The 12,344-nt window shown below is 43.0% G+C and overlaps 1 protein-coding gene across 1 annotated transcript in view; it reads right to left on the bottom strand.

Moving 5' to 3' along the window:
- LOC109531874 (leucine-rich repeats and immunoglobulin-like domains protein 3) overlaps positions 1-5,261 on the bottom strand; it is a 16,108-nt gene extending 10,847 nt beyond the window's left edge. Inside the window, exons 1-3 of the mRNA XM_019896407.1 lie at positions 4,808-5,261; positions 519-590; positions 346-420 (exon numbers count right to left, since the gene is read on the bottom strand). Coding sequence (XP_019751966.1) covers positions 346-420; positions 519-590; positions 4,808-5,004 — 344 coding nt within the window. The 5' untranslated portion in view covers positions 5,005-5,261. The remainder of the gene's footprint in view (positions 1-345; positions 421-518; positions 591-4,807) is intronic.
- Between the last annotated feature and the right edge of the window lie 7,083 nt (positions 5,262-12,344).

Raw genomic sequence — 12,344 nt, 5'->3', positions numbered from 1 at the left:
CCCCCCCCCCCCAAAAAAATCGAAAGGCTTCACTGTTAACACTAAAACGAAAACAGTTAGTCCAGAATAGCCAGTTACTGATTCCCATCTTTCTTAGCGAGTTAAAAATACATGCAGCAAGGAGCCATGAAACAAAACATTTCCATTGGCATTTGTTTTATGACCACGTGACCTGTCTGGGGCCCAGCTGCCATGTCTGCGACTGCCCACTCTGGGGAACCGAGTCGGCCAAAAACCTCCGCACCCTCTCCAAAGTGAAAGCTGCGCTACTCGTGACAGGTCAACTCCCAAAATACACCTCAATCCACGCCCCCACCCCCCACCACCATTGACGGTTTTACTTACAGAACCAACGTGGTGATGTTCGAAGCGTACTGCCCCAAATCAGGTACCGAGTTCAGTTCATTGTGACTCAGCTTGCTGTGAAATCGAAAAAGGGAAAGCGGTTAAAAACAAGGCACGGGCTGAGACGGTGACAGAAACCTTTCAGTGTTTATTCCCGGACGCGCCGCACTTACATTTCATTCAGATGTCGCAGCTTGGAAAACAAAGCGCTGTGGAGCACCTGCAATTTGTTATGGCTCAGGTCCCTAAGGAAAAGAAGAAAAATTTAGGATGCGCCACGGGCCGTACGACACAAAAGTAATTACGCTTGCGCGTTCACAGTACAAACAAAGAAGGGGACTGAAATAATAATAGTTTTGTAAAACTGGTTAATGAATAATATAACACAACAGGACACCTGTTCCCCACACGACAGTGCTCACTAACGTAACGAAACAAATGTACATATATATATATATATATATATATATATATAGAGCACAGAAGAAACTGAAAATCCGGCGCATTGAAATATATTGAAAAAGAAAATGTTTGTTGCACACCCTGTGCTGTCGACACAATGAAATTTAGCTTCAAGAACACCATGACAATTATAATAAGCAGCATTCAACCTTAAAAAGAAATTCACACCAGATCGTGACCGCAGGAGGTTCCCACATGTACCGTATTTTCCGCACTATAAGGCGCTCAGGAGTATAAGGCGCACCGTCAACGGGCGGCCTAGTTTAAAAATGTTTTCATATGTAGGGCGCACCGCATTATAAGGCGCACCAAATAGAAGCTGCAATAGTGGCTACGGTTGCGTTATGCATCCACTAGATGGAGCTGCGCTAAATGGAATACAATAAAATACAGCTTTATTGATATAGATCTTTCACAACCATTGCAACAAAGCGTTTTACAGAACATTTAAAATACTATGTCCAAAAATTCTGAATATTGATCCATGTCTATATCGGATTATAAGGTGCAACTGTGAAAATTGAATGCTTTTAGGCGCACCTTATAGTGCGGAAAATACGGTAACTGTATTTATAAATAATGTTTCTGATAAATGTTGAGTAATCGTTAAATATTTAGTTTTTTTTAATGTAAAATGAAATCCCAAAAAATCCGTTTTTTTTTCATAAAAATAATAACGCTGGCTCAAAAAGTTTTTTTTATTTTCAATTTAAAAAAAAAAACTTTTAGACGTCACTGATAAAACCGCATGACATTTTAATGCGAAGCACGGGTGCTCGCAAAGTAACACGTCATCTAACTTAGCGACTTTTCAATTAAGTAATCGGTTCAGGTAGTCAAGTTTTTTTTTTTTTTTTTAAATCAAGTAATCAGTAAAGTAACTACCACATTGGCCCGAATATAAGACGGTGTTTTTTGCATTGAAATAAGACTGAAAAAGTGGGGGTCGTCTTATATTTATGTGTGTATGTGTGTACTCGCTACTCTCCTCAGAAAAACCGCCATGAAGAAATAACAAAACCGACCCCATCGGAAGAGAGTATACTCGATATAACACAAAAGCAGCAAAGTATTTTAAGAAATGACTCCCAACTGGCGACGAAAACGTGTTCGCATTTGAGCCCAAGAGGTTGTAAAGAAGGCCGAGCGTTGCCTCATGTTTTTCCGTCCGTCTGTCTGTCTTTCCGACACATGAGAGAAAGCGCATGCCAAACAGCCCGCCTCATCGCCAGGCCGCATCTGGCCCAAAAAGCAACAAAGGGGCTCTGCTACTCGGGGACGACTCGGCTCTCGCGAGTGGAAGTCGAAACCAGACTTGAGATTTTCGGCCTTCGACTCGTGTTTCTTTCTCGACCATATAAATGGATAACAGACATTTGGTAGGGAGTAAAAAAAAAAAAAGTTTGTTAGATGGGGGCAATAAATTAAGGTATTGTACCTTCAGGAAAATCTCTGCAAAGGTGTGCAGTCAACTGTCTGGAAAGCAAGTCAAGCCACCTGGTTGCCATTTTTTTTTTTTTTTTTTTTTTAAGCTTGTTATGGCGTTCCAAGAGATCTTGATTTTGGCCGGGACGTCATTTTGGAGCTCAAATTCATCCCAGCCTACTTCGAGCTGTACTTGGCCGCGAATCAGAAGGGGTGCGTGAGTTTTTCTTTTTTTTTGGGGGGGGGGGGTTGTTTTGAAGAGGCGCCTCAAAACCGACGAGAGAAGCCTGCCAAGCCGGGGCCTCGTGCACTATAAAGCCGTGGACTTATTGACGCGGCTGCGCACCATCAACACTGTGGTGCCAGACCCTTTTTTCTCTTTGCGCCCCCCCTCATCTGGAATCCATCAAGTTACGCTGCAAGGAGGGGGGCGGAGCCTCGTAATATATTCACAATGTCGGGGAAAAGCTACACTTGCATACGTTTGGAACACCCCTGTTTAACTTTCAGGTCGCCTGGTTTTGGTGTTTACCTTTTTTTGCTGTTGAAATTGAACCACTCCTTTCGCCTTTCAAAGAATGCAGCTGTGCATTGTTGTTGTTTTAGTTCCAGTCCTGGAGGCCATATTGGGAAAGGTGTCCTATCACGAAGCCGAGATAAACCCCAGAGTAGTTCCGACACTTCCACTTCCCTCACAAAGCAGGCCGGGGGGGCGGCGAGATAACACAAGCATATACAGGCTGCGGCCTGTATCGTATGCGAGAACGCGCGACTCGGCGCTCTTATCAGGAGCTGAAAAGCGAATGAAGGAGTTACACCTCAGTCGAAAGAGCTGTCATTACTGTTTGTTGGATGGAGATACCGCCGGGCACTTGACGGCGACGAATCTCGGATCAGGGTGAAATCTGCCGGTTCGCTCAGCTTGCAAAAAAAAAATCGCACTTGCGTTTTTGCGTCGTCATTAATGATCGTACATTTTAAGCTAAATTATACCCTGTTTGGCCGAAAAGTGAATGAAATCTCATTTCGCAACGATTGCTCTGCCGGGAAAGCAATTGAGGCAAATTGGAGCGCACTACCTGGCTCTGATCAGCGGGGGCGCTGTCGAGCTAACTAGTTAGCAGTCTACAGGAGGGCAACAGCATCTTCAACTTAAATAAAACCCCCCAAAAATATTTGGTTTTCCCACAGTCAAATCATATCAAAAGTATTTTATCCTCATTAAAAAAAAGTTGTGTGCTTATGTAGCATTTTTGTTCTTCCCGAAGTGGGGTTAAATCACCAGTCAAAGCAAAACAACCACACTGAGACTTTCAGTCCCGTTTCGGAAATGCACAAGTCGATGAAAGGATGACGCTGCCTGTCACCCACCGCTCACGATTTAACGGCGTGTTTTTCAAGTCTATAAAGGGAATAGGGCATTTTGACTCTGATGTAATGCAACCTCCCACGTTTCCACGGCTGCTGCTGCTTCTTCTTCCCTTTGCCTGCTTTCCCTTCCCCCCCCCCCCCACCACCGCCTCCTTTTTATGGCAAACTAATCCCGCGTGCCCCTCCTTAATCAGTACCATGGCTCTGGTGTTGCTAATTCAGCAGAAATAATGGGGTGCTGGAAAACAAAAGGGGATCCGCCAGTTTAAGGGGTTTAAGATGTGCCGGAGAGCCACTCGTAAATTAGCATGCCAGAGTGAAAAGGACCCCCCCCCCTACACACACACACACACACACACACACACACACTCACCCTCCCACCCTCCTTTTTTCTTTCTTTCCTTTGGAAGGCCAGTCTTGATTACGAGGCGGCCTCGCTCTGTTTTTTCTGGCAAACGTAAAAGTTTCCAGAGCTGCGCCTGCTCAACCTGAAGAATTCAAATGGAGGGGAGCTTTTTGGACAAGGCCTCAAATCAAATGTAACCAAATGCGGGCTAGTTAAAATAATGATCTGGCTTTATGCATATCACTTAAAAAAAAGTCCAGTAAAATGAATTATCTGTAATCTTTTGGCTGCTTCCGAGTGGGCAAATGAGAAACAGATAGTCCATCTGATTTAAATTGTGATATTGACGCTTGACAACTGAACTGGATTTTTAACAATCAATCAACCCAAGTGTGTGTATAAAACTTGCTAATAACACTGTCTCGACACACTCTCAACACTTTACAACAACAACAAACCAGCAGGCACTGAGGAGATTGGTTTACAATTCCTCTCCCTTGCACAAAGGTGCATTGATGTGTAAAAAAAAAAAACAAAAAAAACTTCTGTGGCCCCCAGGTGCCCCACTTATTGCCGTGAGGGCCATTCGTAAATAAACCTCTCTTAAACGTATGAGAATTTTCCAGAGATGTGCAGAGTTTAGCCTGAGTCACACAATAAAGGGGCAAATTCACCAGTCTTTGCAAATAGTCTGCTCCTCATGTGGTTTCCAAGCCAGCCACTTTTCCCTGGGAGAGGAATGTGGCTCATCTCCGTGCCAAAACTCGCCGTCCGCTGCTCGTTTGAGCGTCAAGTTTACAGTAAAACTTTTTTTTTTAAGTTTCATTTAAAGAAAATGCGTAAAATGAATCGACTTACAGTTGTACGGTCCATTCCGGGAGAGACTTTGGGATTTGTCCCTTTTTCAGTCGACTGCAGTCCACGAGATCCCCAAAACAAGCGCACGGAGCGGGACACGTCCTTGTGTACGCGCCAACCAAGCTTCGTGTACCCCAAAACAGCAAGAAAAACACCACATAACCCGCTAAAATGCTCGGCTGTGCGGAAGAACACATTTTTATTTTCGCCGTCCGACTCCGAAGACAACGCAGAAGTTTTTTTTTCTCCGCTAGAAAAATTCCCAAAAGAGTGCACAAATCCTCAAAATGTTGCGATGCTGGCAGGCTTGAGTAGATCCTTTTAAATCCTCTTCCGTGCTATCGTCATCGTAATGGTGAAAAGGGAAAGAAAAGCGGTCGTCTCGCATTTGCCCATTCCTTTGCCCAAACTTTTCGTCGTTAGCGCGGCGCTCCTCTCCGCTTACTGGTGCACTGTGCGGACTTGAGGAGCCCCACGGAGGCGCATGAACGCGCTGGAGTGGTGAGGAGGGGCGGGGCCAAAGAGCCGCGGGGCTTTGTGGGTAATGCAGTTCAAAACTCGACTCCATAAACAAAAGGTGACGTGACATCCACTCTTGGACATTTTAAATTCCATGTATTGTTATTTTGCTCGACGAAGTCTTAGTAGGATATTTATTTAGCTATGCACTTTGCTAGGCATGGAAGCGTATTGTATTTACTGACTTTATTTGGGATGGGGAGGTCCTTTTTTTAATTTATGTATTTTTTTTTTTTTTTGCGGGGTATATATTTTTTAATTTCAGTTTTGCAAAGTACCGTATAGATTTCAGTTTAATAGATTTTTTTTCCCTTTAAAATTATTTTTTTTTAAATATTTTTTTTCCTGTCATTAAAAAAAAAACGGGGCAAAATAATAGGGATAAAATAGTTATTCAGAAAAAAACTAATGATTCTGGAAACGAAAACAGACCAAAACAAATTCCCCCCAAAAATGTTTATCGTGTGTATGTATGTATGTATGTATGTATGTATGTATGTAGTCGAACCTCGGGGTATATATTTTTTAATTTCAGTTTTGCAAAGTACTGTAGTGATTTCAGTTTAATTGATTTTTTTTCCCTTTAAAATGATTATTTTTTTAAAATATTTTTTTACTGTCATAAAAAAAAAACGGGGCAAAATAGGGATAAAACAGTTATTCAGAAAAAAACAAATGATTCTGAAAACGAAAAACAGACCAAAAAAAATTCCCCCCAAAATGTTTATCGTGTGTATGTATGTATGTATGTAGTCGAACCTTGTTTACGTGACAAAACGAATCGGTGCGTTACAACGTCAGTTCGTGGTAGCCATTTCCAATAAAATGGCCGCCAACTACGACGTGTAAAACGGTACCAACATTTATAGATGTAAAAACATGAACATGTAACACAGTTTGAACATGTCAGTTAGAAATACGCATATACAGTATGAAGAAAAGAAAGAAAATGTTATTTGAAAAACACTGAAGAAATTCAGTTGAATTTTTCCTCGTGTTAATATACTTCCTTTGTCACACCATGAATGCATTTGCATGTTCGACGTGAAAGACGCTTAAAATGAGATGACTTGTGGAACGACCATGAATATAAAATAGATCGTCAATGTCATTAATAGACTAATATATATATATTCACCCAAGACCCAATTTTATAACCTTATAAAAGAGCTGAAGTTCATAACAGTAACCTTAGTTGATATTCAACGCTTGAAATGACCCATTTACAATTTGGGTTTTTTTCCCACTATGACGGGGGCCTTTCCCTTTCATCGGATATTCATGTCCGGGTGGATGCTAAGTTCACCCCCCGGGCGATGTGTCTGACAGCTTCCTGTTAAGCAAGGTCAACTTTTCACTCTTTGCGGTCATTTCCTCTTCACGGGGCGGACGCAACCTCATTAGCCTCTTGACACCCAATGTGCAAATGTGACAAACTACGATGGAGCCCCGATTCAAACTGGGATTGGGTTTGCGCCGGCGTGTGTATTAATTAAAAGCTGTAGGCTGCGTGTTGATTGAGACATTTTGGAACGAAGAGTACTTCGTTTGACTGGCCGAGTATCATCTGCTTCTGTAGCATTGTAATATTTCTAGATCAGCGACATGCTAGCTTGTACAATATTTAGCCGTGCTGTGTTCCCTAAATGGCTATTTTTCCACATCAGTTAGCCGTAATGGATTGACACGTCACTCCATGCGATGCTGTTCTTTTGGATGCCACAAAGCAAGTGATGGGGTGATAAGTTGGTCTTTTGTGTTGGAAATGGGGTGAGGGGGAGGGGTCTTGTGAATGCTTTATTGCCTCGCTAACAGCTGCTTGGATGTGTGAGACTGGTGGGCCAAACTCATTTGTATTAAAGGGTGGCGGGAGGGGAGAGAAACTGTCCACACCCTGCAGCATTTTTCTCATGCTCCAGTTGCTTGTCAATCCATCAGTACACCGTATTGCGCAACTTTGGGGTTTAAGCCATCTATCGACGGCCCTCCCTGTCATTTTCTATCGTGAAACTTTTTCAATCAGTGACATTCATGCCACCTCTGTGAGGCGGGGACATTTTTCAGATGATTACATTTCATATTCGAGATTCAGCTTGACATTTGTGTGAAGTTAGGAGTGGAATCACACATTCTTTAAGCATTTTGGGTGAGTTAATCTCTCTGCGGGGCGGGGAAAAACAAACAGACAACAGCATCCCAGCAGGAATCCAGGGGGCAAGAATGGCATGCTGGAGTGTTTTTTTTTTTTTTTGCCCGTTTGGAGTGATTGATTAGATCCCTGTGGACTTTTTGCAGGATTTTGGAGAGCCTCTACAAGGATTGCTTCCCCATGGCCTTCGTTTCCGACGCCTGCTTTCAACTCCTGCAACATTCGAGTGACGGCAGCCACTTTCAAGTAACACCGATTTTTTTTTTCCTTTGGCTACTTTGGGGTACAGTAGCAAGCAGGCTACATTTGTTTGTTTTTTTTTCCAAAATCAAAACAGTCCTTATTAACCCAACAAACATCTCTTGTCACTTAAGAGCAAACAATAGAATGTAGATTGAGTTTCTCCTGTGAGGATGACAATTCGTCAATTGAGAATTGACTGTCAGCAGGTAAAAGCTAAGTTAAAATTCCACGAGTACCTTAAAACTAGACCTGCATACAGATTAACTGGTATTGGGACGTGCCCTTCTTTACTATGACCCGCCCATCTGCTATCGCTAGCCGACGAACAGGCTAAATCCTCGCGTGGGCCGTCAGCAAATTCACCAAACGCGTTTCAGCAAAATTTAAAAAAGACAGTAGACTGAAGCATCTCCTTAGATGACATGACCGAAGTCGGTTAACGTTCGGAACAATTGTTATGCCCAAACCTCCATCGTCTCACAGACAGTCAGATCCTCTAAAACTTTTGATACAATTGTTATAAAGCATTCCTTCCTTTGAGGCACAGCGGTTACTACAGTGGACAGCTTATCAGGTTTCAGGGTGCGTGAAAGGGTTAACAAAAAAAAGAAAACCCAAATCGTTGATATTCTGCGGTGATCCTGCAGTTGCGTTATGTAAATTGGTGTTAGTTTAACAGTTCCGTGTCACCTTTCTCCACAAGCACCGCCCCTTCGTTCCACACCCCTTCAACGCAACACACAGTGCACTCCGCATTCCTCTCTTGGCCAAATCGTACATTCTAACCACCGCCAGATTTGTTTGGTCATAGCGGCGCCTGCTTGATAGATACTCTACTGGCTGCGAAGCGCCTCCATTACAACCCCCGAAGTGCACCTCCAAACCACCCTTTGGATCGTTTGTATGATATGCGGACTGGAGTCTGCCAGAGCCTTCGCGGTCTGCGTGAAGCGCACGCACACACACACACATGCGCTCACAGATGTTGGCGGCGACTAATGCTGCCTGTGGCGGACTGCCAGAAATTATACTGAGAATAGCAACAGTGCGCAAAAATGCCTACCCAGCATGCCTCGCTCCAGGTGACTTCCAGTATAAACATACAGCGCAAGGGGTGGAGTGTCAGGGAAGGTATGTGCAAGCGCATATGTGTTTTTCAGCCTTGTGTAAACTCACTCAACAGTTTGGAAAATATGGGCCGCGTCACACATTAAAGCATACTTTTTTCAGGCAATTATTAAATTATGAGCAATGTTGGGCAAGTTGCTTGGAAAAAAAATCTAATTGCAGCGCACCCAAAAGGGGTCTGTTCATATCGCATTTTTCAAGCTTGTTGAACGACACCGAATCCAAAGTAACGCCTGCTTGAAGGGTGCTCTTTATTTCTCATGATGCCAAAGACATTTTGAAAAATGTTTTTGCCAGAATGTCCCTTTAAAAAAAAAAAGTTGCGCAACAACTTTTTGGCCCCATTCGGGGGAGCGTATTCTCCACTTAAAAACTCACCCATTGGCTGTTGTTTGAAATATTATTTTTCATATAAAAGTATTCATTGGGCACCATCTTGTGGCATCCTGGTACGTTGACAAATAATTTTTGCTTTACTATCAACAACGAAAATGTGCTTTTAATGACAAAAATAATGTTTTGACAATGAATAACCAGTTCTTCCTTTGACAAACATGACAAACTATTTGCGCGCCATTTAGTAGTCGTAGTCGTATTTAGTCGCGTGTGCATGTATGTTATCGCTTCTACTTTTAAATTCAAATTCTCCAATTTTCTCTCTTTTGTGACACTCTTTGATGAAGATCCAGCGTGACGAACATTTTGATCGATCACAAGCTGCTTGGAATGGTCGCATTTCCAAGGGTCCGCCATGTTTTAAGAGCCGACACATTGTTTTAACACACGGAGAGCTTATCCAAGAGATCCAATGCTGCCATTTACTGGCCGTAGTTTATTTTATTTTTTTAACTTTCCCAAGCTTAATGAGCAAATGAAAGTTGACCAAGATTTCCGCACGTAGTTGACGACAATTAAGGTTGATGACATTTCACGTCAACGGCTACTTATCTGCATCGCTAAATGTGTATAAGGCGATTTGTCTCGTTCACTTTTTGCACGCCTTGCAAAAAAAATGAACCGCACCTCGCGAAACCCTCCTCAGCACAACACAAGCGCGTTTTTACCCCGAGAGAACAGTATCGCTGTTGTCACGACTCGAGCCTGCGTGGGGTTGGCTTTTTGACGGGCAGCTTGAGAGGCTCCAAAGTGGGCCCGTCTTAAGGTGGGCATTGTGCGCCCGCCGCCATTTACACATCCCCGAATCCGAAACAAAATGTCGGCTGTGCGAGCGGCTCATAAACGCGGCAGTGTGCGACGCTCGCGAAGGACGTCTGCCTCTTATAATTAATGGCGTGACTGACTCGGGCACTCAGTGTGCTGACCGAGAGACTGATGGCCATAATTTGTCAACATATGGCCGTTCAGACCATAATTCCCGGCTCGTGTAAACACACATGCATACTCTCATTCACTCCCCCTCCCAAAAAAGTTCAGGCTACTCGACTTGGCCGTCTTGCTCTTGACTCCGGTGTGAAGGAAAATCGAGATCTGACCCTGGAACCCGATCACATGACAAGCCGTCCACCGTAGTGACCGCTGTCCCTCAAATAAGGAAATCATTTGTGACAAAAATCTCTAAAACGCTCTAACAATCACAACGAACGAGCATTCAAGGTCAGAGAATGTAGGACAGTAGCTTGAGGTTGGTATCGATTCTAATTATCGTTCACCCTAAGCGAGAAATGCAGCTTATTTGTAAGCCAATCATCCTCCATTAGTCCGTTCTTTTTTTTGGGGGGGGGGGGCGCCGTGCCTTTCGTTCACTCATAAACCGCGCCGAGCGCTCAGAAAAAAGGCTGACGAGTCCGTTCGATATCCAATTTAACTTCCCCAATCAACCTCGTGCACTTGAGCTTCATTTACTTTGCGACATTCTCCGGTCGGTGCTTGACAAAGTGTGTGCGCGCGTCACTTGACGAAGGCAAAGCCACATTTGAGTTCATATTTAATTGTTGTAAAAAGGCGAGGCGTGAGAAGGCCTATGCGGTGTTATTTTTTCGCAACCATTAACTCTTTCATTCCACAAGACGGACTTGTACATCTTTTTAAAATGAGGCCCCGCCTACCAAGGACGTACTTGTACGTCAGTCTTTTTTTTTTTTTGCATCATAGAGAGGAGGAGGGTCTGATGCAATCTGTGAATGACAATAAGCAGTTTGCATTTGTAAATCATGTAAAAAAGCGACCAGTAGGTGGCAGTGGTGCCTCACATGATTGAAATGCATGCTTTTACAAAAAGCTCTTTTTCTCAGTTTATTTGCCCAGGAATCGCCATTTCCATGAAACTTAGCCATTTTGTAATGCCGATTGTTGAAGAATAGAACAAGATAGAAACATTTTTTTTCTGCTGAAAGATGAGAGTCCAAACGTTATTTATTTTGTTTATATAGCATTAGAACCAAATCTTCTGTGGGCCTTGCAAGATCAGTCAAAATCCAGTAAAACGCTGCAATTGAGGGGGTTGCTCCAGTGAAAATGGCTGGGATTGAATGAGTTAATGAATCATGCAATCAGAGTGCGCCTCGTCTTTACTTAAGAAGCGTCACGGGGGGTTCAAAATAAGACCGGAAGGTCCCAAGGCGCCCGCGAGTGTTTGGAACAAAGCGTTTCGAGTATATTGAAAGCACAAGTGTTTGCACCTTTCTCATATGGTCACACTCAAATCCCATTTCGTGTTTCAAAGGATGGCGTCTGTGGCATACAAACATCAGGCACCAATTACAAGTAAGACATTTTGACTTTTTCCTGAGCCTTGTATTTTTTTGGTGGGGGGGGGCACCCATAGTTTTCTTGCCGAGGGCTGATTGATCAGACAACTTTCACGTGTAACGCAGAATAAAGCTGTATCTCAATTTAAAAATATTTGCGATTATTTCTTGTGTAGATTATTTTGTTGATTCATCAATGGCACGTGAAACATTAAAAAAAATAAAAAATCAGACATACTGTTGAACCTCGTTACAATGTCCGGTACATGACGAATCTGTGCCTTATAACGGTAGTTTGTTGTAACCATTTTCCAAGAAAATGGCCGGCAACTATGATGTAAATGATGAGTGATTTTATAAGACCGAAAACAAACACTGGTAGCGTTCCACTGGTTTGCCGTCATTTGCGAAAACATTCAGTCAGCAAATGAAAAATCGATTGATTCAATAATTGAAGAGTTGTCGACCGGTTTTTGGAACTGTTCATAATTTCCTCCAGAAACTTTTTTTTAATAGCCACTGTATATGGAATTCTTTGAAGTGCACCTTCATGGCGAGAAATTTACGACTACTGTCCTCTATTTCAGATACTGTGATGTATCCTGTAAGTCAGGGGTGTCAAACATACGGCCCGCGGGCCGGAACCGGCCCCCAAGGAGGTTCGATCAGGCCCGCAGGCTAATTTAAAAGTGAAAAAAATGTATTAAAGACATGGAATGAATATTTTTAATAAAATGCAATTCGTGGATTATCCGATAGGGGGCACCTTGTTTTGATCAGAGAAGAAAAC

This window comes from Hippocampus comes, unplaced genomic scaffold, assembly GCF_001891065.2.
Source record: "Hippocampus comes isolate QL1 unplaced genomic scaffold, H_comes_QL1_v1.1 scaffold196, whole genome shotgun sequence".
Classification (NCBI taxonomy): Eukaryota; Metazoa; Chordata; class Actinopteri; order Syngnathiformes; family Syngnathidae; genus Hippocampus; species Hippocampus comes.
Note: the sequence above shows the minus strand (reverse complement) of the source record. Positions and strands in the feature narration are given on the sequence as shown.